General features: G+C 43.8%; 1 protein-coding gene across 1 annotated transcript; it reads left to right on the forward strand.

Annotated features, from left to right (window-relative positions):
• The first annotated feature begins 414 nt into the window (after positions 1 to 414).
• Positions 415 to 17,353, forward strand: LOC129508859 (Fc receptor-like protein 2). Its single transcript, XM_055324082.1, has 12 exons — positions 415 to 508; positions 1,974 to 1,994; positions 4,619 to 4,885; positions 5,120 to 5,404; positions 7,855 to 8,142; positions 8,539 to 8,817; positions 9,126 to 9,242; positions 14,459 to 14,486; positions 15,431 to 15,516; positions 15,780 to 15,845; positions 16,996 to 17,027; positions 17,117 to 17,353. The coding sequence occupies exons 1-12, from the start codon at positions 475 to 477 to the stop codon at positions 17,153 to 17,155; spliced, it is 1,542 nt and encodes a 513-aa protein (XP_055180057.1). The 5' UTR covers positions 415 to 474; the 3' UTR covers positions 17,156 to 17,353.
• Positions 17,354 to 27,054: the final 9,701 nt, after the last annotated feature.

Raw genomic sequence — 27,054 nt, forward strand, 5'->3', positions numbered from 1 at the left:
GATCTGCTAGCATTTGAGTCAGACTGTAAGACAGGGCTGCCTGGGTTTGACTCCCAGCTGTCACTACTGGAAAGTGACCATGCTGATCTTGGTCCATTACTTATCTTTCCTGCTGCCTGTTTCTCTAACTGTGTAAAGGAGATTGTGCAGATTCCAGAAGCTTCCTCAGGACATCAAATAACCCTGTGAGCATAAGGCGCTTAGAACTGTGTCCAACTCATGAACAGCGGTGTGTCAGTGTTAACTGTCATCAGTGTCAAGAGGAGGAGTTTCTTTGGCATCTAGAGGACCATCTTCATTCTCATAGCTCCTACAGAGAAGAAGACAGTGTTCAGACGTTGATAAACCCTTCCACTTCCTTTTTTTCGCTAATTGCTCAAAACTAACTTTGAAAAGCAGTTTCCATTCCCTGCACACAGACTCCAGCTGGTGACTGAGGGAACATTTCTTCTCGGGTAGCTGAACCAGGTCCTCATGCTGTTGTTGTGGTCATTGCTGGTCATCTTTGGTAAGTCCAATAATTTGAGGTAGAACTGAGGTGGTACCAGCGGAAGTCTCCAGCTCCAGAAAGCCCTGAGGGTTTATCAGAGCCCGGAGACCAGTAGGCATGCCCAGGTTCTGCTTCCAGCTTAGAGAGCAGAGTCAGATGCACAGCAGTGGGCCCTGGGCAAGTCAGACTGCAATGCATCCTTGTCCTTAATGTTCAAGGTCGGCTACTTTACTGTTCGTGGGTTATGAGTTTCACGAATTACCATTCGTGAATTATCTTAGGTAATTCATACAGTAATGAATTCTCATAAATACAGTTTTAATTATTTCCACATTTACTACTTCTCTATGAGAACTGTTTGGACAGTTATCTCCAAGTTGGAGTTTGGAGACACATGCATACCCTTTGCTCAGGCCCCTCTGTTGAGCCGAGGGCTACCTGGACAGGCAGGCTGCTATAGGGAAATGAGATTCCTTTCTCTACATTCAGGAGGAACTAAGCCAACATTTGTTAATGAGTAAAAGAACCTTCACATAAAATACAGCCAGAGAAAAGGAATCCATTCTAGATGCCTTCAGTTTTCAAAACTGTGTGTGCCCGTCTCAGCCTATCAATAAGCAAGGTTGTGGCTGGATCAGCCCTCCTGGTTCTTATCATGACTGCAAAACCCCCTTCAGTAATAATGGTCAAGAAACTTTGGAATACTAAAGTTTTATTACTTACAGAACCTGGAACTACACAGCACCCCTGGGATCACACAAAGAAGTTGTGGGGAGAGAGACAACATGGGTCTGGGGTTCTGCTCTTATTGGGGTGGAGGCTGGGAGCCCACAGTTTCATGGGCTTGCACTTTATTGGTGAATTCAAACAAATGAGTGGGAATTTAAAGTTGGGAAGAGAATAAATCAAGTGGCCCACATGGTCAGTTATGGAAATCAACCAAGATTTCTAAAACGAAAGCCTCAGAGTGGGGAGGTGGCCTGGCTCTTCATTTAGTCTGATGACTTCAGTGTGTTGTGATCACAGTCTTCGAAGTGGATGCCTTAGCATCAAAGCTTAAGTTAGGCACAAAGTCTGGCTGAGAAAAATCCCAACTGTCAGGGTTACACTACAAACTCTGGGTGTTTCCTGATGGACTCTTGGTGACTTGGGATATCATGTAGTCAACACACTGGGTATGCAGGAGATTGGTGGGGGGAGGGGAAGGACAAAGAATTGAGAATCACTGAACATCTGGCATCCATCTGTGGGAAGTCCCCCAGGTGCTCCCTTTGGTCAAAGGAGATGTTTGCACTTGCCTTGTGATTGTAACATGAGTAGGGGTCAGTTGGTGTTTGAGGGAGATTGCATTGCTGGTGATAATGGAGTAGAACAGAAAAAGGGGTGATGGGGAATTTGGGGGCAGTTTAGCAGAGTAATAGAAATGTCTGAATTTTGAAGGCAAATTCTCTGCACTAACCTCTGGTTTTTGATCCCCTCACAGCTACCGCCAGTGAAGAGGCAGGTGAGTCACTTGCATTCTTGTCCTTCCTGGGGTCTGGTTTGTCTGTCACCTGGCATCCATGAGGTCCTGTAGAGAGGGACGAGGAGAGGCCACAGAGATGTTCCAATGTCGTTGCTCCCCTGGGCTAACCTGCCGCAGGGCCAGTCCGCTTGGCTTGGTGATGGGTGAGAAGGCCTGCCTGGCCTGCCCAGGTGGAGTCCACCACCCAATCACACAGCCCCAGCCATAGAGGGAGTGGCATCTGGAAGAGGGTGTGCAGGCTAGACAGCTCATGGGGGAGGATGGTTCTCTGGGCCATGGGACCATAACCCTCCACCAGGTCGGGCTGAGTGTCCCCACAGCTCTGAAAACAGTTGTTCTCTCAGGAAAACAGTCAAGAGTGTCTGCACGGTCGGGATGGTGTTGAACCAACACTGCTGCTCTGGCTCTGGGTGGGGAGTGGACACATTGTCCTGCGAAGTCAGAGAGCAACTCTGCAGGCATCTGTTGTAAGCACTGAGCCGCCCTTGAGCTGGACAGCTGCTGTTGGCCACACTTCCATTCCCCAAATAGGTATCCGGGCAGCAACCAGACCCTGGTCCGCCCCTGGCTCTAGAGCACTGCCAAATTCTGTGTGCCCACACACGTATGCTACCTTCCTATGGTTGTGTGACTACAACTAATCTCACCTTGCTCTTCTGGACTTAAAGCTGTGCTCACCAATGTATAGAAAGCAAGACTTTATTGCTGTATGTACACGAGCCTGGACTGAATCTAGAGAGATGGAGGATTGCTCCTGTGCCTCGCCAGCACCAACTGCCAAGTAGAAGGGGCCCTTAGGGCTCCAAAGCACTGTCCTGGGAGAACAGAACCCTACCTCACCTATTATGGCCAGACCTTAAGGGAACAGGGATGCCAGGGACACCTACAGGAGCTCTGGCACAGAGTGTGCTCAGGAGCAGGCCTCATCTGTTGCATTTGCGCTCTGCCGTGAACAATCCTTAGCAATGGACTCACAGGCTCACCTTGTCAGCTGCAGCCCCAAGTCCGTGAGATTGCCTACCGTGTGACTTTTCAGTGGCATCTCTAACCATGACACAGAATGTTTGCCCCCTACCCTGACAGTGTTCTCCCTGGGAATCCTTCTAGTTTCTGGATGAAGACTGTACTAGTGGTTTAAAAATCAGCTTGATTTTAAGTCCCACAGCCAAGTCCCGGTGAGATCTGGTCTCTCCATCAGTGAAGGAGGATGAAAACCTCGAATTAAGTTAATTGTTTCTACAACCCACCTTTCCTGCCCTTCTGATTTCGTTTTTCATAACCCAGATTGTTTCCCCCAATGTCCAACAGGTAAATTTGATTCCCCACCTGGAACAGTAGGTAGCATGTGTTCCAAAAATTATGGTTCTAAATTTCATGAGTTTTCTGAGGCATTTCAGCTTTGGTTCTGCTGAGGTATTTGATGCGCCCCTTCATCTCTTATTGGGGTGACCTCTACTTCCCTACATTACACATCCAAATTCTGGCAGCCGTGCCACCAATGAACAGTGGCAGGGAGATTGCTGTTTGAGATATAACTTAGTTCCTCACCTCAAGGTCAAAACCTTCAACTACAACCCTAAAAGGTAATACAAATGTCCCAAACCCAGAAGGTGGTCTGGTACCATAAATAAGTGGAGTCACAGGGTAGAATCTGAGAGGAGCAGTCCCAGGGGAGCACATTTATTTTTGGCAATGACTTTTCTCACTACAGTCAGTCCCCTAAGACCTTATTACACATGGAATGGATGGGAAGTGTTTGGAAAATAGTCAAGTGGAAAGTTCTGAGGATTGAGATACTGGATCTTATTTCAGTAACCACTTTATTCCCTGGCTATCTAGGCCCCTTGGCCATTTCCTCTGGTGAGGCAAGAAAAAGGGGCAGAACATGGATTGAGAACACAGTGTAGTGCCTTTGAAGGCTGGATAAAAGAAAGCATGGTGGTGGGTAAGCAAAATGTCCCCTGACGACGATGGTCCTCCGTGTGACGTCACCAACAGAGAGAGCTAAGCATGAAGACCTTTGGCAGGACACTCCTGCACCTATATCTGTGTAAAAAATTCAGACTACTTTGACCTTCCCTGCCATTGATTGAATGTTGAGTCTCACACCCAAACTCGTATGTTGAAATCCTAATCCCAAGAGGATGTTATCTGGGGGTGGGGCTCTTGGGAGGTGATACAGTCCTGGAGGTCCTCATGATGGGATTAGCACCCTTAGAAAAAGAGGCCAGAGAGCTCACAGTTGAAAATACACAAGAAGTCAGCAAGTCTATAACCTGAGAGAGCAGCCTCCCCAGAACCTGACCCTGCCAGCACCTTGATCTTAGACTGTCAGCCCCCAGAACCATGAAAAATAAATGTCTGTTGTTGATAAGACACGCAGCTTATGGTATTTTGTTATAGCAGCCCATGCTGACTCAGATACCCCTCAGGAAAAAAGAGGACGTAGCCCCGAGAAGGTGAGGCATGAATAGGGGTGTCTGTCTTGCCTGAAGGTGAAGGGGCTGCTCTGCCCAAGAGCTCAGAAAAGCTCAGGGAAAGGCCAGACATCTGGATTCCTCGCGGAAATGGCAAATCCAGTCCCCTCATGCCCTCTCTTGCAGACTGGCTGACTCTCAGGGCTCCTTCTGCTGTCTTTGAAGGAGACCGCATAGACCTGATATGCCAGAAGAAAATAGACAAGTGGAAAATCCAGACTATGGCATATTACAAGGATGGAAAAAAGTTACATTTTTCAAATGAAGTCTTCAACTTTTCTATCCCAAGTGCAGTTCTAAGTGACAGTGGCAGCTATTCCTGTAGTGCTACTGGTAAAATATACTTATGGAACAAGTCAAAAAATTCAAATAGCATCAAGATTCAAGTCCAAGGTAAAGCCTTCCCTCCTGTGGGAGCCAGGCTGGAGGAGACTGTAGCAGAGCAGGGTGGGTCCCTGGAGGGGAAACCTGCCCCCACACCAGATATGAACCAGAGTCCTGTAGTTTGACTGCAGGAGGGGGTCGTGATGGGTGACAAGTCTGTCTGAATGCCTTGTTTGCTGGGGTTGCTTTTCAGCAGAAACCATCAATCTCACTGCTTGGGGCACTTGTGATCCTTCCTTCTAGAGCTATTTCCATATCCCGTGCTCACCGTCAGCTCCTTCTGGCCCACAGAGGGGAGCCCAGTGACCCTGACCTGTGAGACCCAGCCTTCTCCACAGAGGTCAAATGCTCAGCTCCGATATCGCTTCTTCAGAGGTGGCAGGGCCCTGGCGTCCAGCTGGAGCAGCTCCCCAGAGCTCCAGCTCCCTGCTGTGTGGAAGGAGGATTCAGGGTCCTACTGGTGTCAGGCAGAGACAGTGACTCCAAGGGTCACAAAACAGAGCCTCCAATCCCAGATTCAGGTGCAGAGTAAGTATCAGTGGGTCTGAGTATGGGCAAATCAAGAGTCTGGCAGCTTCACTTCGGGCTACTTGTCTTTGGGGTACTTGTGTAATTCCTATCCTTGTGGAAAGTGGGTCGTGAGCTAGGGAATGGGCAGTTCATAAAAATAGCAAATGAACAAAGCTACTGTTAAAAAACAGAACCCAATGGAGCAAATGTGAAGATGGAATTGACTTTATCAAGCCTTCATGAATTGGCAGGATCCCAACTAGCAAGCAGAGAGATGCCCAGAGGAGTTGTAGGAAATGGAAGTTTTTTTTAATAGTAAATTTATTTTTTATTGGTGTTCAATTTGCCAACATACAGAATAACACCCAGTGGTCATCCCATCAAGTGCCCCCCTCAGTGCCCATCACCCATTCACCCCACCCCCCGTCCTTCTCCCCTTCCACCACCCCTAGTTCGTTTCCCAGAGTTAGGAGTCTTTATGTTCTGTCTCCCTTTCTGATATTTCCCACACACTTCTTCTCCCTGCCCTTATATTCCCTTTCACTATTATTTATATTCCCCAAATGAATGAGACCATATAATGTTTGTCCTTCTCTGACTGACTTACTTCACTCAGCATAATACACTCCAGTTCCATCCACGTTGAAGCAAATGGTGGGTATTTGTCATTTCTAATGGCTGCAACTCAAAAGTCTTAAACCTGCATTGCTCAAACTTCAGGGCTGATGCACAGAGATACACTTAAATTGGAAGTAAGAATGTTGGGCAATGCCCCAGAGGTCACTTTTCTGCAAGTGAATCATTTGTATTTATTTAGCGATTTAATCCTGAATATCCACAGTTTTATAAACTTGGGACGAATTTCTATCACTAGTAACAATAAAACAGCACCTTAAAATAGCTTTGTCTTCCAAAAGCATGCTCTGTTGTCTATTGTTTTAAAAACTAACCAACCAACAGAATAACAAATTGCTCCCTCACCGCTTGTTCTTCCATAGCTAGTATTCCATTTCTCCACTCCTTTCCCAACAAAACTTCTCAAATGAACTATTTTTTTTCCACTTCTATTTCTTTGCCTCTCATTAGCTCCTCAATCAATTTCACTTCATCTTCTATTCCACCACTCACTGAGACTGTTCTTGTCAAACACACTAGAACCTCCTTGCAGCAAAGCCAATTGTCACCTCTCCCTTACCATCTTATTCAACCTCTTGGCAGACCGGTGCTCTCTCACAGTTAGACATTCCCCTCTCTTGACTCTCCTGGTTTTCTCCTGCCTTATGGCCACTCCTCCTAGGTCCCTCTACTGCTCTCTCTCTCTTCTCTGTTCACTTTCTTCTGGAGTGTTCAAGTCTGACCTAAGCTCTCATCCCTTCAGTACATTTTCCTCCTAGCCAGTCCATCTCACCATGCCCCTTGGCCTTAAATACCACCCACATATCAATGACATCTGAGGTTTTATCTCTATCTCTGACCACTCTATTAAACACCAAACTAATTTACTTAACTTTTTTTTTATACATAATAAATTTATTTAATGGAAGTTTTTATAGGCACGAGTGAGGCAAAGGAGATTATTAGCTAAATAAAAGAGAGGATTTCTACAGGTCTGGACATCTTTGGAGAGGAAAAGGAAACTGCAAGGTTTTTGTTTGTTTGTTTTTTGTTTTATCATGCGGATGACCTCACTAGTGTGGGTCAGATTGACTTTCAGAAGGTCACATTCCAGGGATAGGCTGAAACTGTAATTAAGCCTTGGTTTGCTGTCTATGGGAGACAAATACTTAATTTTGGCCTTTCTTCTTTTTTAAACACTCCTTATAATCCTGTCTTCTTTATTCAAGTAAAATCCATCAATCATATCTTCACTGATCACTTCATGCTGTGGTGTTTAGGAATGGGCTGGGACTTTTCACAGCAAGGCACCTGCTCTTCAGTGGCTCCACAGGTGGCCTCGTGTGCTGCCTTGAAACACAAGTTGGTTTCTTAAAAGGCACCACAGTGCTCCAGCATGCGGAAATAAATGAAGCAACAGAGAAAGCAGAAATCTGAGTGAACCAAGTGGCTGGAGGAGGGGTTGTAATTCTTGTGGACCCTTGACATTGAGAATAATGGAGGAATCTTTATTGATATTGTTAGTGGAAGCAGTGCCTTTTCTGAGGTAGGACTGATGCTACCAGTGACCCCTTCACACTGTGCAGATGGCACTACTGTGCACAGCGACTCCTCCCTCAGGAAAATGTTTCACACATTCTTTAGTGGTTCCATGAAAATAGGGGTGATGGGGAGGAGGTTGGGACACAGTATCTGTGTCCACATTCTTCAAGAGTAATCGCCGCAGATTCCCTACTTTGTGTGCTTATAATGGATTACATGAGCCCTACCCATATTCTCAGTGAAGCCAATCATGGGCTGGTCTCAGAGTCCTCTGCAGTCAGCTTCTGACCTGTCATCGTCTGTCCCTCCAGGAGTGCCTGTCTCTAATGTAAGCTTAGACATCTGGGCCCCCAAGGGCATGGTGATCGAAGGAGAGAGTCTGGTGCTCCTCTGCTCGGTGGCAGAAGGCACAGGAAATATCACATTCTCCTGGCACAGAGAGGACACAGGAACCAGTGTGGGAAGGAAGACCCAGCGTTCCCTGTCAGCAGAGATGGAGGTCCCAGCTGTGCAGGAGAGCGATGCCGGCCGCTATTACTGCAGAGCTGACAACGGCCATGACCCCATCCAGAGCAAGGTGCTGAGTATCTGTGTGAGAAGTGAGTTGCACTCTGACTCGTCCAAGACAGAAACCCTAGAGCCAAGGCCATGGTACCAGAGGCCCATGCCAGGGGTCAGTGCTGTGGAATACCAACAGCAACTGAAGAGTGGGTTACCCTTGCACGTTAAACTGTAGATGTCTTTGTTTCCATGGAAAAGACTAGAAAGGGGGCTGGACTTGGCATTAGGAAAACACAAGCTGACAATGACAAATAACCATGTCTTTAGACAGTACCCCAGAAGTGATATTCCTCCTAATTTCTAAAGAGGCTGTTGAGAATCTTAGAGATACACAATGACCAAGGGGTGAGGCCCTTTGCGAGGTCCTAGTCCGGGGCTCTGTGTGTCTACGATGGCCTCACAAACCCTCTCCGCTGGCCCCCTGTCTTCCTCAGGTCCAGCATCCCGCCCTGTCTTCATCCTCAGGGTGCCCGGGGCCCAGGCCATGGTGGGGGACGTGGTAGAGCTTCGCTGTGAGGCCCACAGAGGCTCTCCCCCAATTATGTACCGGTTTTATCATGAGAATATAACCCTACAAAACAGCTTGGCCCCCTTTGGAGGAGGAGCATCCTTCAACCTCTCTCTGACCATGGAACATTCTGGGAACTACTCCTGTGAGGCTGACAATGGCTTGGGAGCCCAGCACAGTGAGGCGGTAACACTCTCCATCTCAGGTGGGTTGATGGTCCCTGGTTACAGGAGCATTATGACCAATGGCTCTGCCCCAGCAGTCTTCATTGGTACCATATTGGGGTTTTGGAAGGTAGGTGGAGGTCCAAGGGATGTCTACTCTGTGTGGGAGATTGGAGAAGAAGATGAGTGTCTGGCCGCTTCTCTTTTCTCCACACAAACCTGGAAAGTACACATTATACTTGGATAACATTGTGAGAATTTATATTAACCATTCCTGCAGAGTGTTTGACAAGGATCCAGGAACCAAGTCTTGACCCTCTGAGACTGATGCACCTGTGTCTTCCCTCAGGGACCAGAGGCTACAGAAGAGACCGCATCACAGCCAGAGTTCTCGGAGCACTGTGTGGTGGCCTCGGCTTTATAGTTGCTGTTCTGCTGCTCTATTGCGGGTTCCACAAGGTATCAGGTTGGTTATCTACCATTTGTTTTGATTGCCCTTTATTTCTGTGAACTTTTCCATTACCGATACAAATTGGATTTGAAAAAAAAGAAAGAAAGAAAACCTCCCCAGATCTGATCAATTCTTTTCACACTTCATGATTTTCTAAGGTTTCATGCAGTGGGCAATGCTTCCATGTTCTCATTTTATGGTATGTCATGGCCCCTGTGTATAGATTAAAATAGTTAACACAGTCCTTTATGCTTGCCTTTTAAATAAAAATTTCCAAGTATTAAATCATTTAATAGCTTTCAATAGACAAAATCAGTTTATATGCAGTGGAGTGAAACATAAAAAGTAGCTGGACTTAAAAGAATGAAAATAATCTAGTACATTTTCTCCTTCATTTATCGATTTCTTTTTTTTTTTTTAAGATTTTATTTATTCATGAGAGACACAGAGAGAGAGGCAGAGGGAGAAGCAGGCTCCCTGTGGGGAGCCAGATACGGGACTTGATCTTAGGACCCCAGGACCATGACCTGATCCAAAGGCAGGTGCTCAACCACTGAGCCACCTAGGCATCCCTATGGATTTATTAGTTACCTACTCACAGAAAGAGCAGTGACTTCTCTTTGAATTCCTGAATCTCTTGGATGGGTCATGTGGGGGCATATTCACGCATGCATGATGGCTGGTGCTGGCTAGAGGTTGGGACCTTTGCTGGTACTCTCAGCTACAATACACATACAACCTGTCAGTGTGGCCTGGACCACTGCAGGGCATGACGCCCACAGGGTGGTCAAAAATTTTACATGGCGGCTTCTGCTTCAAAAGTAAGTGTAAGTAAGATAGCTAATCTGCAATGTCTTTTTCAACTAATTTCAGATGACAGTTTCATCAGGTCCCAGTGCCTAGCAAACTTGTAAGAGGAGGCAGCACTGTCTCCACCTCCAAATGGAGGTCTCAATATCAAATAATTGGCAGCCATATTTAAAAAATTTCCACACAAAGCACAGCAAATTCCAATCCGTGCCTCCCTGCCCCACCAGACTTCCTGAAGCACCGGCCCTTGGGCTTCCCTGTCCGGCCTTGGCAAATGCCCCGCAGGACCAGCGGTTTCAGAGCCAGGCCTCTCACCCAGAGCCTCTCCCCTCCCTAACCTGGCTTCAATAGTTCTTCACTTAAATAGACTTCTACCAATATTTTGTCCAATATTTCCAGTTTTCAGAAGAAAAGTCTGTTCAATTTCTTTTTCTGTCATCACTGGAAGCATGAAAGCACCCCCTTCACTGACCAGCAATCCCATAGAGCTGCTGTGTTTTCAGCATGATGATATCTCTTTGTAACATTATATGTAAGTATAAGATTTTAGAAGACTCCTGTAAGTGATATCGCATACTGACCCCTACTAATATTCTGCTAGCCAAGACATGTTACCAATGACCAATTATTGTATCTGTTATGTATGGCAAGCTTACACATACTATCTGTAATTATAAAAAATAAGTGTGTGTCATGGTCTAGGTTTAACCATCTTGGGAAGTTAAGTGGGCTGTCTTGTTCACACAGCCACTAGAGGGCGGAGCTAAGACGGAGTCCACACCTCCTGGCCACAAAGCCTGAAGCTTGCCTCTAGAATCTCCTGACCTTCACCATTCTCCTCTTGCAGATTCCCCCCACTTCAGTGGGCTGTCTTACATTAATTTGTAAGATACAAGACAAGCATGGGGCACAACAGAATCACAAGATAAACTTTTAAGCTCTTGCAAAATGCTTGCTTAGACCTATCAACTACCACTAGGTAAAAGAGATTTTGGAAACTCATCAAATAGTGAAAATGTAATTCAGTTTTTTCAAGTCCAATGGAGGTTATATTTTTTAAACAGACCATCTAAGACTAAGGAATTGTGATTTTTTTCCACATTATACTTTTTAGTTGATAAAAATATATGTATATGAAGAGAGAGGTTGTTGGTTAACATAAAATAATTTCTAAATCATCCATTGTGATGAATTCTCTCAGTTTTCAAGTTACATACCAATATATTAATCACTTTTCAAATATGGAAATAATCTACAAAGCCATAAAACATTTACTTTCTCCTTTTCCATTTTTAAGCAAATTATTTTCTCAAGTCTAATTATATGCACAATGGCCTCTGGTATCTTATGTGGATAAGTTTGTCTGGTTCCTGTTTTTGAGGGAAATTTTTCTAGTATTTCTATGCTGTGTAACATATTCAAATACCTCTTAACATTTTCTCAGAAACAACTTTTATTTTTTTTAATATTTTATTTATGCATTCATGAGACACACACACACAGAGAGAGAGAGAGAGAGAGGCAGAGACACAGGCAGAGGGAGAAGCAGGCTCCCCAAGGGAGCCTGATGCGGGACTCGATCCCAGGACTCCGGGATCACAACCAGAGCCAAAGGCAGACGCTCAACCACTGAGCCACCCAGACATCCCCAGAAACAATTTCTAATTTTTGCTAATACTTGTTAGTATTTGTGAAGATAATCACACGTTTTCCTTTTTTCATCTATTAAATTGACCAATTACATTATACCAGAATACCTAATATTGACTAATCTTTGCATTCGTGGTAAAAATTCAATTTTAGTGATGCATTTTTAACAGAAACTAGCATTGTTTCAAAGTTTTTTTTTATTCATAATGTGTGACTTTTGCCAGGTTCCTTGTTAATTGTGATCTTTTCTGGGTTTCGTACTCAACATTACAAAGGAAATTTAACACTTTTCCTCTTTTCATATGTCTTATATGTTAGGGAATCGTTTACATGACAATATAGAAAACATGGCAATGTTTTCTAAAGATTTTGTGGAATGGTGCCTGTTGGGGTTTTGGAGGAGCAGCTCTTTGACAGCTGTCTCTAGCTCTAAGTCATCTTGTGAGAGGCGCTGCTAATGCTCACTGACACCCGGCCCCCCTTTGCCTCTGGGCTCATAAGCAGGTGCATTCCTTGTCTCCTCGAAGTGAGACGCAGACAGTGAAATGTCAGCAGAAGCCGCTTGTGTTATTTCCTGTCAGAAGAATTTATGAGCAGGGCTGTTGCCTCCTTGTCCTTCCCAAGCAATGGTGCTCACGCAAACTCACGCTGAGCGACGGTGTCTTCTCCAGACAGCGTGGCCTCCAGCAGCCTCCTGAGTGGCTTACTGGCATATTTTCTTTTAAGATTGTATTTACTTATTCATGAAAGAGAAAGAAAGAGAGAGAGAGGGAGAGAGAGAGAGAGGCAGAGACATAGACAAAGGGAGAAGCAGGCTCCATGCAGGGAGCCCGATGTGGGACTCAATCCCGGGTCTCCAGGATCAGGCCCTGGGCCAAAGGCAGCGCTGAACTGCTGCGCCACCCAGGGATCCCCCCCAAGCATATTTTTGACAGGTCTGCGGCACAAGTGGGAAATTCACAAACCTGTGCTGCTTTAAGCCCCTGCAGCCTGAAGTTTGTCAATGTAGCATAACACACTCCGTCCTGACTGCCACATTCTGTTCACAGTTTCTTTGTCTTCTGGGGAATTTTCCTGGAAAACCAACTGTTTTATCCAGGGCCCAAAATCTGCTTACTCGGAGTGGAGTGAAGTGGTGTCCTGTGATTCCTCTAGCTTCTCTGTGGCTGCATTTATCTCTCCATACCTTCTCCTTTCGCATTCTTGAGTGGCATAGAAAAAGAGGTATCCGCCCTTCTGATTAAAAGATGAAGCTGCTAGAGTTATTTATTTGATCTACCATTTGCTTTCTAATTCTGACATTTCTGCTTTTATCTTCATTAGTTGCTGCATTCTGTTCTTGTTAATCTTATTCTTTAGAAGAAATTTGGCATTTAATAGATTTGCTTTCCTTTGTCTTATATATTTATATATGTATTTAGTAGCTGAAGACTTAATTCCCTTAAATGTATATGTTGTAGACCTATCTAGTTTTCTTTATCTTTTTTTAAAAGATTATCCATTTATTTATTCAAGAGAGGCAGAGACATAGGCAGAGCCTGATGCCAGACTTGGTTCCAGAATCCCGGGATCGTGACCTGAGCCAAAGACAGATGCTCAACCACTGAGCCACCCAGGTGCCCCACATATCTAGATGTCTTCACAGTTTTGTGATGAATTACCAGTTATACTAAGGTCAGAGAAGATAATTTATACCATTATACCATCACTTGTTAGAATATTTTTGGAATTTTCTTTGGGAGCCAAGATATCATCAATTTTTGTTATTGTTCAAAAGTGTTTAGAAAGTAGACTAAAGTCCATTTTTAAAAATAATTTATTCAGGATGGAGTTGCTAGAATCACATACGCCAATTTCCTACTCTTTGAAGATGTGCATCCTTTGCCTTATGGTTGAGTGACTGGCTTGGTAGAAAATCCTGAGGTCATTCTTTTTTCCTTGAAGAAAATAAGTTAGTTCCTCCTTCTCTTTGGAGAATACACTTAGGCTAGCCTTCTAACACTGTCTACAAAAAACCCAATACAGTTGGAGCGCTGGCTATATCACCACGCAATGTTTTTCATGATTGCTGAGCTGCATCTAAACTGGAAGGGCTCTGAGTGGGGTTATAAATGCTCAGTGAGAAGCAGAAATGGGCACATCCCCAAGTGCAATGCGACTCTTGAGACTAATCACATCCCTTGTAGTGGCCTGTGCTCCCACCCATGTGGACTTGTCCCAGAGCTGTTAGTTGAAGGACCAGGAAAGAGCTCCTTCCCCCTGGTGACACAGCTGACACATCCATGATGACATGCTGTGTTTCTTGTTCTGCATCTCTCTGCAAAGCTAAATGGTGCAAAGAAGAGTCCACTGGGTCTTATGAATGTCAACATCAAGCCTAAACCCAAGACCACTGCTTTGGGGGCGGGGGGGTTGCAAATATCAGAACATTGAAAAAATGAGAATGTTTCACCTAAACAAGGAGAGTGGTGAAGTCTTCAGCAGGTAACATATATTTTGCAATAATTGAAATAGCAATAAAAAATCCAGAAACAATAACCTATGCTTGTAGGGTTTGCCATTTGAAGTGGCATATCAGATCAGTGGGAAAACAAAATGGGTTGTCCAACTAACAGTGTTGGAGTAAATAAGTGGTCATCAGGACACAACATAACTGGATCTCTATTCTGTATCTTATATCCTAACAGTGACGACATGTGGTTAAGTCAGGTCAAAGTTTTAAGAGGTAAGGACACGTCCCCTAAAATGAATATTTCTTTATCTGCTTTTAGGTGGACACTCTGCCACTGATGCACCCAGGTGAGAACTTTTCTTTTTCAAAATGGGAACTCTAGGGGCAGGCTGGGTGGCTCAGTGGTTTAGCGCCGCCTTCGGCCCAGGGTGTGGTCCTAGAGACCCGGGATTGAGTCCCACGTTGGGCTCCCTGCATGGAGCCGACTTCTCTCTCTGCCTGTGTCTTTGCTTCTCTCTCTCTCTGTCTCTCATGAATAAATAAATAAATAAAAATTTTTAAAAAAGCAAAATGGGAACTCTAGAGAACTTCCTCATTTATGATTTTAAATACTTACTGCTCCTTCTGCATGTACAGATTACGCAGTATCTTTCTATGATACTCAACCATGTCTGTATTCATTACATTTTTCTATCAGGGTGCTGTCTTGGGGTGGCCCATATGACTCTAGGTGTTATCTTGCATAGGATTCAATGTTTCTAAATTACCCTACTAATTCACATACTCAAGATTATTTATGGAGTATTTACAATACATGAGCAAGTTGTTGTTAGGCTTTTAAAAGTGTGAAAATATGCATAAAATGGAATTTATTTCCATAGGACACATAATGTCTTATGGAGAATGTAAGACGCATACAATATACAAAAGAGAGATAAATTGAGGAGAAAGAAGCAGATGAAGTTCTAGGAGAGTTTATAAGAGAAAAAATTAAATCTAAGGCAATATCATTCTCTTATTTATAACTTTTGAAAAAGCTAAATATGAGGAATAGAACATGTTTGCCACATCAGAGAGGCTATCCTATTAAGAAAGTACTTTGTGATGCTGTGGCCTGTCTCTGGCTGCCCACCTGAAAGACCATACCTTAAGAGTCTAGATGAAGGGCCATCAAATCACCCAAGCCAAGTGCCCTGTCTTCCTGGCCCCTCCTACTCTCTCCTCAGCCTACCTCCTCTCTGTTCTCACTCTTGCCCTGGGGACTTTATGTAGTTAGTTTGTTTCCACACAGAGATGCTTCCAGTGCAAACCCTCAAGGGTCCATTCGCCCCAGCTCACTCCCAGACACTGAGGAACTGCAGCCAGAGTATGTCAATGGTGAGTCTCCCCACTGAAAGGGGCTTTAGAGCTGCAGCTGGGAGGGAAGAGAAAGCAGGTGAAAGAAAACAACAACAACAACAACCATGAGATGGTCTACATGCCCTGACCCCATGAAGCCCAATTTCAATAAATAAATGACCTTCAGAATCATGTTGGGGTTGGGAGGACAGTCACAAAGCAGGGGACTGGGAAGGCACATATGAAGGTTGAACCCCTGTCCGTGGACACCTGTGAACCATTGTGCACACTTTTTCCTGCAGTGAACCCTGTAGATGTGGATGTGGTTTATTCCCAGGTCTGGAGCATCCTGCCACCAGAAGACTCAGGTGAGAAACTGCAAAGTGGTTCTTGTCAGATGCATCTTCCTAAGAAAGTGAGACCATGTGTGCAATAGAGGCTTTCATACAATATTTCACCTTGGTATGAAATCTGTAGATCCAAGAGGGAGCAAGAGATATTTTCAGGCAGATTCTCGTGGAGAAGCTGAATTACAAAACAAAGCAAAAACAGATGGTTGGTTGAGAAGAGACAATAGGGAGAATCTGGAATACAAGGTCCTGTCAAAGAAGCCTGGCAATGACCTTTCTCAACTGGGACAATTCCTCCGGACTGTACATACCATACTTCAGGTATTCCCACCCTTATGTGATTTTATTTTCCCCTTGTCTTGTATTCCAGATTCTCCCTAATTGTCTCTTCTCAACCAACCAACCTCTGTTGCTGCTCCAGTGTCCTTGAAGCTGCAACCTTCAGACATGCCCTTGGCTCTATGCTCCAGCTATTTCTGCTGGAGTCAGAGGCTGTTGGTGCTTAGTGGGTTTCCTGGCAAAGGGTCACTCAGCCATGTTCCTCTGAGCCACAGAGGCTGGGTCCCCAACCAGCCTTGCTTATGGCTGTGCCACTACGGCCTGCAGAGAACCAATGACCCTGTCATTCTCCTTCCCTGTCAGGGACCAGCCCAACAAAACTGAAAAGGTACAGTCATGTCCACTGCATGTTTATTCTCCAGGCCCTTGAAGTGTTGATGTGTTGTTAAGGGAAGGGGGAGATTCAGTTCCAGTCTGCCCACCTGGAATAAAGAGAGGAAGAAGCAGCTGCCACATGCTCAAGCTGCCGTGTGACTCAGGATCTCCCCTCCTGTTTCCTTCTCTATAGTGCATCAACCACCTGTGGTCATTATCTGAAGAGCATAAAGGGCTGACAGGAGAGTGAGCTATGACAGCATATTGTCAATAATCCATAGAAGTTGCACCAAAGAGAGGAATGATTTTGTTTAACAAGGGTTGGTGGGGGGCTTAGAGCATGGGCGGTCTTAGAAGGACTGCAGAGTGGACAACATTAAAGCATGGATTCTAGAGAAGAACAGGAGAGGCTGGAACCGACACATTAAGCATCACTAGCATGTGCCCTGGAGCACCATTTGGGCATGAGGTCTAAGTGGAAACCCAAGAGCTGAGTAATATTTTTTCTCCATAGCAAACATCAGAAGGACAATTCTGGAGAACAAGGTGAGCTGGACTCCTGGAGAGTTCTTTCCCCTGTTGTCTCCCCCTCCAGCCATGTTCCTTCACTTCCTTCAACTGTGCATCTCTCCTAGGACTCCCATGTCATCTACTCTTATATAAAGGAGACATAACACTCAGAGGAATTGGGAGACAGATCACCAACAAGGACAGAGCAGCACTAAGGGCTGCGAAAAATGACAAAATGCCCAACCCTCATGAAGCCTCACAGATAGAATGTGCTCCAGGGGCTGAGGAGACCAGCGAGGTCATCATTTTTGTTTTTATCATGTTATTTCCCAGTGTCTTCTTTCATTCATTCAGTATTTATTGAGCTGCTGCCGCATTCCAGATGCCTTGTGGGGGGTTATCTTTGTTATCTTCTCTTTTCAAAAATTTTTTATTGAAATTCATTTTAGTTGACATATAATGTATTTTTAGTTTCAGAGGTTAGAGTTTAGTGATTCATGTGATGAACACTGGGTGTTATAGTCAATGTTCATCACATTGAATAGTGTTCATCACATCACATGCCCTCCTTAATGCCCATCACCCAGTCACCTCATCCTCCCACCCACCTCCCCTCCAGCAACCCTCACTCAGTTTGTTCCCTAGAGTTAAGAGTCTCTTATGGTTTGCCTCCCTTAATGTTTTTATCTTATTCTATTTTTCCTTTCCTTCTCCTATGTTCATCTGTTTTGTTTCTTAAATTCCACATATGAGAGAAATCATATGATATTTGCTTCAATGTTCAAAGAGATGAGGAAGAAGAATGAACACAAGAAACAAGTTTTCTTCTTGTTCTGAGGTGTTGTGAACAGAACCTATTTCTGGGCTTCGCTTTGTTTTCCAGACTGGGATTTTGTTGTCTTTTGTTTCTACAAACAGACATCTCAAGTTTTAGAAATCCTCTCTTGCTCTTGTGAAAACTTTAGAGTTCAGTTTGTGGGGGGGGGGGAACAGCAGCTTGAGTTAGCTTGCCATATTTGTCCGTTCTTGAATGCTTGGTTTGTATATTGATCCACATTGATTTAAAAGTAACAAGGATATTTATGTCTTCTTGAAATGCTAAGTGTTTTATGTTCATTTGCACCATCGTGTAGGGAATAAGATCACAACCTTTGAGACCCCCTACCTAGGGTGGTGTCCCAACCTCATCCCCCACTGAGTGTGTAGTCTTGAACAAACTGCTTAACTTCTGTGTACTTCAGTTTCTTCATCTTTAAATGGGGAAGACCATTTGTTAAATGTTCATAAATCACATAGAACAATGTCTGGCATATAAGTAGCACTAATTAATTATTCAACAAATAAAATATGCATAATTATCACTCAGCCTCAAACATAGTTCAAAAAAAGTTCAAAAAGTTGAGTAATGAGAATTTCTAACAAAATGACTATCAAATGCAACTATGAGAATTTTTAACACTGTAACTCTTTGAATAACATCTTGTATAATCTACTCCTCTGCTAAAGATAGATCACCAATGGGAAGAACACAGGTGACTGTGGGCTTGGGATTGGCCATTCATCTACAAAGAGGTAATTTGGGATATTTTATAAATTATACACAAAAAATTTGAAGTTTACCAGAAAAAACAATGAGGAATACTTACAATTATTATTTAAAGTTTTATATTTAAATAATTATACACCCTTAGCAAGATCACCTGACCTCTGAGCTCCAAGCATTAGGAACTGAGAGTTAACATAACCCAACAATCTAATTGTTACAGGATGAGGGTACTCCCAGCCCTATAGTTAGTGTTGTTACCACCTTAGCAGCGACAAACGCCCCATAGCTGTTCTTTACACCCAACCATCCCTGAGGTATATACACACTGTCATTATTAACAGTAACCCTGGCATAAAAACTTCTAGGTGAACATATGAAAACTGTATATAGGGACACAGGTAAAAATTTTTTTAAGAATTTATTTATTCATGAGAGACACACAGAGAGAGGCAGAGAGATAGAGGGAGAAGCAGGCTCCATGCAGGGAGCCCGACGTGGGACTTGATCACCGGACCCAGGATCATGCCCTGAGCTGAAGACAGACGCTCAACTGCTGAGCCACCCAGGTGTCTCCAGACATAGATAACTGGATGCATCTCTGCTCAGCCTCCCACTAAGCCACCCCAAATCACCCTTATCCATTCCAAGTTACTTATCTACCTATTTCTGGCTTGCCAGAATTGGTGGGAAATCATAGGCAGTCACGAATCCTTCTACATTACCAAGGTTTGTTCCAATAGCTAGGTAACCAATGGGCACTCTGATCCATAGATGGGGACAGTCTGACTCAGAGCTGACCCTTAACGCTCCTCTGTCCACACACTGTTATATGCGGACATGCATATAACCTGACTATTCTGCAATCTGAGGGCTACCACCTGGAGCTGGAAAAAGCTGCAAAAACCTATGGACTTTAATATATAAGATAATGAGATGTGGTTTATGTATACAATGGAATATTACTCAGCCATTAGAAATGACAAATACCCACCACTTACTTCAACGTGGATGGAACTGGAGGGTATTATGCTGAGTGAAATAAGTCAATCGGAGAAGGACAAACATTTTATGGTCTCATTCATTTGGGGAATATAAAAAATAGTGAAAGGGAATAAAGGAGAAAGGAGAAAAAATGAGTGGGAAATATCAGTGAGGGTGATAGAACATGAGAGATTCCTAACTCTGGGGAAATGAACTAGGGGTGGTGGAAGGGGAGGTGGGCGGGGAGTGGGGGTGACTGGGTGACGGGCACTGAGGGGGGCACTTGACGGGATTAGCACTGGGTGTTATTCTATATGTTGGCAAATTGAACACCAATAAAAAATAAATTTAAAAAAAATATAAGATAATGTATCTTCATTGTAGAAAATTTAGAAATGAAGGCAGCGAAACAGACAACTATTAGATTCATTCATACTTCTATCAGTCAGACAATTGTGCTAATATTTCAATATCTATCAGCCAGAGTATTTTCTATGGATGTCTTCCCATGTACGTAAAAACATGTGATTTTAAAGGAATGATAACTATAATCTATTTTATTCAAAAATTTGTGATGTTTTCATGCTGTTATATGCTCAAAGATCTTTGTGGATCTTTGCTTGGTATTTTTGCATAAATTGTAAGTTGCTTTATAAATTATTTATTTGGGAGCCATTATCATATTGACAATTACTCACTATGATAAACAGTGTTGCAATGAATTACCTTGCTTCTAAGTCAACATTTTGTTTGGGTAGTATTACAGTTTAGAGAGAAATAACCTATTACTCTATTTAGAGTCAAACTCAGCAGGATTTCTCCCAAGAGACTGAAGTGGTTGTGGGAAGGGTCCATCAGCTTATTGTGCGCTATACCACAAACAGAAGTGAAGGGACCTCAGAGAACAGAGTAATGTCCATTCCTCTGACTTCTATGTGAGAAAACAGAGGTCAAACACTGGAGGAGTCTTCTGCTTCCTTACTTTCTTTTCATTCAAAATATCCTGAAGACGTGGATGGAACTGGAGGGTATTATGCTGTGTGGAGTAAGTCAATTGGAGAAGGACAGACATTATACGGTTTCACTCATACGGGGAATATAAAAAATAGTGAAAAGGGATTATAGGGGAAAGGAGAGAAAATGAGTGGGAAAAACTAGAGAGGGTGACAAAACATGAGAGACTCCTAACTCTGGGAAACGAACAAGAGGTAGTGGAAGGGGAGGTGGGTGGAGAGATGGGGTGAATGGATGATGGGCACTGAGGGGGGCACTTGACGGGATGAGCACTGGGTGGTATACTATATGTTGGCAAGTCGAACTCCAGTATATATATATATATATATATATATATATATATATATATATATATCCTGAAGGGCAGTTTTTGGTTCCTGCCGCCTGTGACTCTTGTAAGACTCCCTCAGGCCAGCTGCTGAGAGTCTCCTCTCCAATAGCTGAGTGAGGAGGAACTTGTGCTGCTGCACTAGGTGCTTAGTGCTGCAGGTATGTGGGAAGTGGGACAACGGGAATGAGACTGGGAAGTAAGAGGATGGAGACTGAACATGTGGGCATCCCGGGGGCCTTTGTGAGGTCCAAGCCTCTGGCTAAAGTGTAGCAGCCAAGCTGGGTCCCCATGGCCAGTCCAGTCTCCAGAGATCTTTGGGAAGATCCCAGTTTCCAAGAGTGTATAAAAGTGGTACATCTCAATTTCTATCGGGAAAAAATATAGTCCATCTTTGCATAAATTTCTATTCCAATCACATGGGAAACTTTGTAAATGATGTAATTAGCATTCTTTTTTCAATACTAAACCCTCCATTCCTCCTTTGTGTGTTTAAAGTGAAAAATGAGATGCTAAGCAGCGGGATGAGGTGCAGTCTGTGGAGAGATATAGAAAGTGGGAGGACAAAGAGGACAGGAAGGGGAAAAGAGGAAAAGTGAAGTAGGGCAGAGACCTGGGCATCACAGAACAGCAGACCTATGCTCAGGCACAGGACCGTGGGCCCCTGAGCCCCTTGGCCCTGCACCTGATGCTCTAGGCAGCAAGGACTTGGGTAGTTTCCCTGCTGCTCCATCTGAGCATAGGTTCTGAGAAATGATGTCTTGGTCAACTCAGGAGACACATGGATTCTGCTCCAGACTCCCAAGGTTGAGGATGGCTCACTGTGCAGGGCCCAGGCCACTACTGGCACATGGCCACCGCAGAGTGGACAGATGCTGATCAGCTGTCTGAAGCTCTCTGATACTTGACCCTTTCTATCAGGTGACCCTTTCTATACTGGTGATGCCTGGCCTGACTTTAGCTCACACACCTCTTTATTTCACTAGCATTTGGTGGGGGGGTTTGTTCCCATTAAAGCCTTTCCATTTGTGGACAAGATGGCTTCAAGCTCTTCCTCCTAATCCATATCTTGGAAATACATAAATAAGAGGAAGGTTGGTGCCTATCAAAACTTTACATGAACTATTATAAATGCAGGACACAGAGATTCAGGGAAACAGAAGCTGCTCAAAGAAGAAGAGGCAGACTGGAGGACGTGGTGTTCTCTGGATGAGACCTTTGCTCCCCAACATTGCTCCGCAGGGATCCTTGCCCGACCCTGTGGGAACTTTGTCCCACCAGCAGGAACCAGGCCACACAGGAGCTCAGCTGTTGTGAGCCGCAGATTTAATAGCAGGTGCAGGTGAGCTGCTGGGCTCCCAAGAACTCCCATCTTCCACCATCACCCACAGCTCCAGGATTGTGACTGTCACTGAATGGGGCAGAGATATCCTTAGGACAGAACAGTGACCAGAGCAGAAGCACAGAGATGTGCACGTGGGTGGACAAGTGGGGAAGGACACAGCAGGCAGCCTCCCCTCCACACCCCTTAGATGCATCAAACTGTGCCTAGTTCAAGAATAGCCAAGTCAAGACCACAGGTGTGTAAATTATAAAAGTCAGAATAAATAACTGGCAGGTGGATGAATTTACACATGGAATGATACTGAGGAACAAGAGAGTAACCTGGAATATCAGAAAAACTCCCCTGAAAATACATAATGGGGTAGAGAATGGAAAGTCCAAGGGAAAACAATCTGGGTGCTGGCTGTACCAGGGTCCCTGTGTGTAACATCTGCACTACAGGCACAGATAAGAGAGAAGAAAATCTTGGGGATGATAACCAAGGATCTTAATGAGCAGAGAAAAGAAAGATTTCACCCTGAAAGTATAATTTGCTGAGGGACACTGGGTGGCTCAGTGGTTGAGCATCTGCCTTCGGCTCAGGTCATGATCCTGGGGTCCTGGGATCAAGTTCCTTATCGGGCTCCCTGCATGGAGTCTGCTTCTCCCTCTGCCTGTGTCTCTGCCTCTCTCTTTCTGTGTCTCTCATGAATAAATAAATACAATCTTAAAAAAAGGAAGTGTCATAATTTGCTGAGCTGTATAGATAGTGAGAACCAAACATCAGAGTACAGCTGATGAGTGTCAGAGACCAAGGGGCTATTCCAAAATATTCAAGAGGGTAAAGCATCATCAGTAAGTCAGTTAGCTTGACTTTTGACTTCCTCACAATAACAATAAATATGAGAAGTCAATGGAAAATAGTATTTTCTTTTTTTTTAAGATTTTATTTATTTATTCATGATAGTCACAGAGAGAGAGAGAGAGAGAGAGGCAGAGACATAGGCAGAGGGAGAAGCAGGCTCCATGCAGGAAGCCCAATGTGGGATTTGATCCCAGGTCTCCAGGATCGCGCCCTGGGCCAAAGGCAGGCGCTAAACCACTGCACCACCCAGGGATCCCAGAAAATAGTATTTTCGAGGTGGAACTTATCATTTCATATCTAGCTGCCATTTACTTTAATTCTGAGGATTAATATGATTATCCCTGGCAAAACGGGCCTCAGTGTCTTACACACAGATCATGTACCATGCACTACACATACACACCATATTCACACACATACCACACACAGATACACCACAAACACACATACACCACACATCATACACATCACACACACAAACACACATGAACACACACCACACACTATACATATACAACACAGACACACCACACACAAACATACCATACACATCACACGCACACACACACACACCTGAAGATACTCTTAAAGGAAGTACTCTATTGAGCAGAAGAATATATTCAGAGATATACCAGAAGATATAGAAAGTAATTTTGAGTAATTAAACAGTAAAATTTTGTTGTTTATTTATTTTTTATTAATTCAAAGTATATTTATTCAATGCTTATTGTGCCAGGCTCTAGGAGTGTGAAGTTTACTAAGACATAGTCTCTAACCTTAGGTCTAATGGGGAAGACAGAAATTTTTAAAAATCATAAAACCCACAAGAAAAGCAAACACTTCTGTCATGAGAACAGATAGAAGGGATTTTATTCTGCATCCCAAACCAGGAGTAAGTTCTGTCCTTTGATTCCAAGAACTTTCATTCCGCTCCTAAAAATATTTATGTCAGGGAAGGTCCACCTACAACACTGAGGGTGGACAAATGACAATCAGGGATTCACCAACTGAACAAAGAAAGTGTAGGTATTTTAGGCAAAGGCAAGTGCAAAGGAACTGGGGCCAGAAAGAGCAGTTCCAATAAATACATTTTTTCCCAGCCACTAGAGCACCATGTAGGAAAACAGTAACAGTAATGGTGGGCAAAACAGTTTGTGGGAACCAGGGGCCTGTACGCGATCTATTTTTACATAGCAGGCAAGGCACTTATGCTTTAAACACAGCTGTTTAAGACAGGACACAATTACGAGGGCTCCGCTTTCTCTGAACTTGACTCTAAGACAGCAGATAACCTGTCATTTATTTTTAAAATTCTTTTTTCTTAGTGATTTAGAGGCGCTACTTTCAAACTACTATAAATATTTTATAAGTAATATCTGGCAGTTTCCTCACCAATTGAGTATATTCTGTTGCACAATAAACCACTTCATATTTCTCAGGAAGAAACCCCCCACACACAATAAATTTGAATAAAGACATCACCCAATGAATTAGGACACAATTAAAGTTTGCTTTAAATATTTCTTTGGGGAAGGGGACACCATACTTTTACTCAAATAAGAGAAAGAGTTTTACAATTTTGAGGTCTTTTTTTTTTTTTAACACTTATCATGCCATGTATCCGTGGGAAATGGGTTCCTGTGGCTCATGTGCCTTTCCATGGTTCTCATGGTGTGTCTCTTGGTGGGACAGGCTGGTGCTGTCATGGGACCAAGTACCTTTCTCTTTGTCGTCCTTCTCTTTCTGATCATTTTCCTTCACACACTCCAGGAAGCTAGCTTGGCTCTTTGAGTGCTTAATACATTCACTGCTCACATTAATTCTCTTGGTAGGAATCTTGCCCTTAACTTGTACTTTTACAACAATGCATGTGGGGTGACACCAGAGACCCTTCCAGATTTGTCACAATGTCACCTTTCTTGTGGATTTACACGTATGTGGCCAAAGGAGCCGCTCACATTTTCTAAGAAGCTTAGGAGCCTGTAGCAGATGCCTCTCCTCTTTCTCTTTGTGTTGGTCATTTTGGCAAAATACTGGAAGATGGCAGCTCTGGCTGAACTTTTGTTGCTGAAATAAGCAATTTCTAACTAATAGAAGAAATAAAATAAAATTTTAAATTCTATTACTTCAACCCTAGGCTCTGATAGCACAATGGTAATGTGGGAAAGTGTTGTGTCAAAAAATATACATTAGTATTGTGAGTCATCTTAGTAGTTAGTCATGGGCCCCAGAAAACAGAAACAAAGTATGTGACTTAAAGAGAAGCCTGTCCCCCCCAGGCCACAGCCACTGCAGAGAAAATGGCCATGCCTTTGTGTGCTCACCTGGGCAAAGCTACCAAGATGTCTTCACCAAGGGCTACATGTAAAAGGGCTATTCACAAAATCTGATTTGGAAACAAAATCTCAGAATGGACTGAAACTTAACAGCCCAAGCTCAACCAACATGAGACCGCCACAGAGAAGGGAAATTTGGAAGCAAGTTCAGGTGGACCAAGTGTGCCCTGACATTTGGGGAGAAGTGGAACACCACAGCACTGGGCATGGAGACCGTCGGGGAGGATGAGCTTGCATGTGCACAGAAGGTGACTTTTGATTCATGCTTCTCAGCTCACACTGGGGTGGTGGGATAGCTCAACCCCAGATAGGATATCAGCAGGTGCACATCAGCCTGGGCTGTGAGGAGAATCTTGACATTACTGGGTTCCGGGTGCTTAGTGCTGAGTTAGCAAGGCCGGGTTGGCTGGCTAACAAATGAATTTTGAAACTGCAAAGTCCTGAGTAATCCAGAGCAACTTTGCTTGGCTTCAAGATTTGTAAGTGAATGGTAGGGCAGAGTTTGGTGGCTCCACTTACCAGAAGGTGAACAAGAAGTTGGATCTCTGGGTTAAAGATGTTTCATCTCAGTGGTGTTACCCATTCAGAAATATAATTCTAAAAAATTCCAAATAAAAAAAAAAGTCCTTTCAGCTAGCTATGGAGATCTGGGATAAAGATCAGAATGACAAAGATCAGAATGCAAAGGGCTTTGGAGGCCCTTAAGCCCTGTGCCAATATGGGGAGGGGGTAGAGGAAAGACCCTGTGAAAATGTTGGTAAGGGACTGAGCGAGATTGAAGTAGCCTTGTAAGGCTAGCAACAAAAATCAAAGTCTAGTGTCTGTGAAGCTCTGAGAAACACCCTCCCTATTGCACTGGGACCTCAAAGGGTCCCACTAGAAGCATAAGAATGAATTAGAAGTATGCTAGCCTCCCTACAAACGGGTGCCTGGCTCCAGCTCCAGTATGCTAGCTTTCCTACAAATGGGTGGCCTTCTAGAAGGCTACCATGCTCAGATGTGGGTTAAGATGATCTTGCACTGGGGTGCCTGGTGGCTCAGTTGGTTACGCATCTGTCTTTGGCTCAGGTCATGATCCAGGCCCATAGGACGGAGCCCTCCACCTAATGTCGGGCTCTCTGCTTAGTGGGGAGTCTGCTTCTCCCTCTCCCTCTGCCTCCTTCTGCTCATGCTTTCTGTCTTGTTCTCTCTCTCCAATAAATACATAAAATATTTTTAAAAAATGGTCTTGTACTGTTAGTGCCTCCAAAACACTGATTTTTCCAAAACGGATTTAAGCAATTAAATATGCTTGGGAAAAAATTAAATCAACCTAGGCTTCAAGTTAATTCTACAAATTAATTTCCAAATGCAATCTGAACACAAACACAGGCCCATGAAGAAACAAGACACCATGAGTCACAATCAGAAGTAATGAGAGACAGGTCACACCTGTGGTTGACTGATCAGGACAAAAGAAGAGAGAAGGTACCAATAACCAAGATCTAGAATGAAGGACATGCCATGATTATATATTCTGAACTTATTAAAAATTAAAACAAGAGGATAATACATAATTTTAGTAAAAGTGAAATTAGATGAAACAGTTCCTGGAAAAATTAATACTTTTTTTCCAGGAAGAAATATTATAAAATAAACTAAAAAAGACAGCAGGAGAGAAAGAACACCTA

This window comes from Nyctereutes procyonoides, unplaced genomic scaffold (assembly GCF_905146905.1).
Source record: "Nyctereutes procyonoides isolate TBG_1078 unplaced genomic scaffold, NYPRO_anot_genome, whole genome shotgun sequence".
Classification (NCBI taxonomy): domain Eukaryota; kingdom Metazoa; phylum Chordata; class Mammalia; order Carnivora; family Canidae; genus Nyctereutes; species Nyctereutes procyonoides.

Bases quoted from the DNA above. Each gene is read 5' to 3' on its own strand.
- LOC129508859 (XM_055324082.1), top strand. From the start codon at position 475: ATGCTGTTGTTGTGGTCATTGCTGGTCATCTTTG. The intron at 509-1,973 runs GTAAGTCCAATA...ATCCCCTCACAG, and splicing joins GTCATTGCTGGTCATCTTTG to CTACCGCCAGTGAAGAGGCA. The intron at 8,143-8,538 runs GTGAGTTGCACT...TGTCTTCCTCAG, and splicing joins GCTGAGTATCTGTGTGAGAA to GTCCAGCATCCCGCCCTGTC.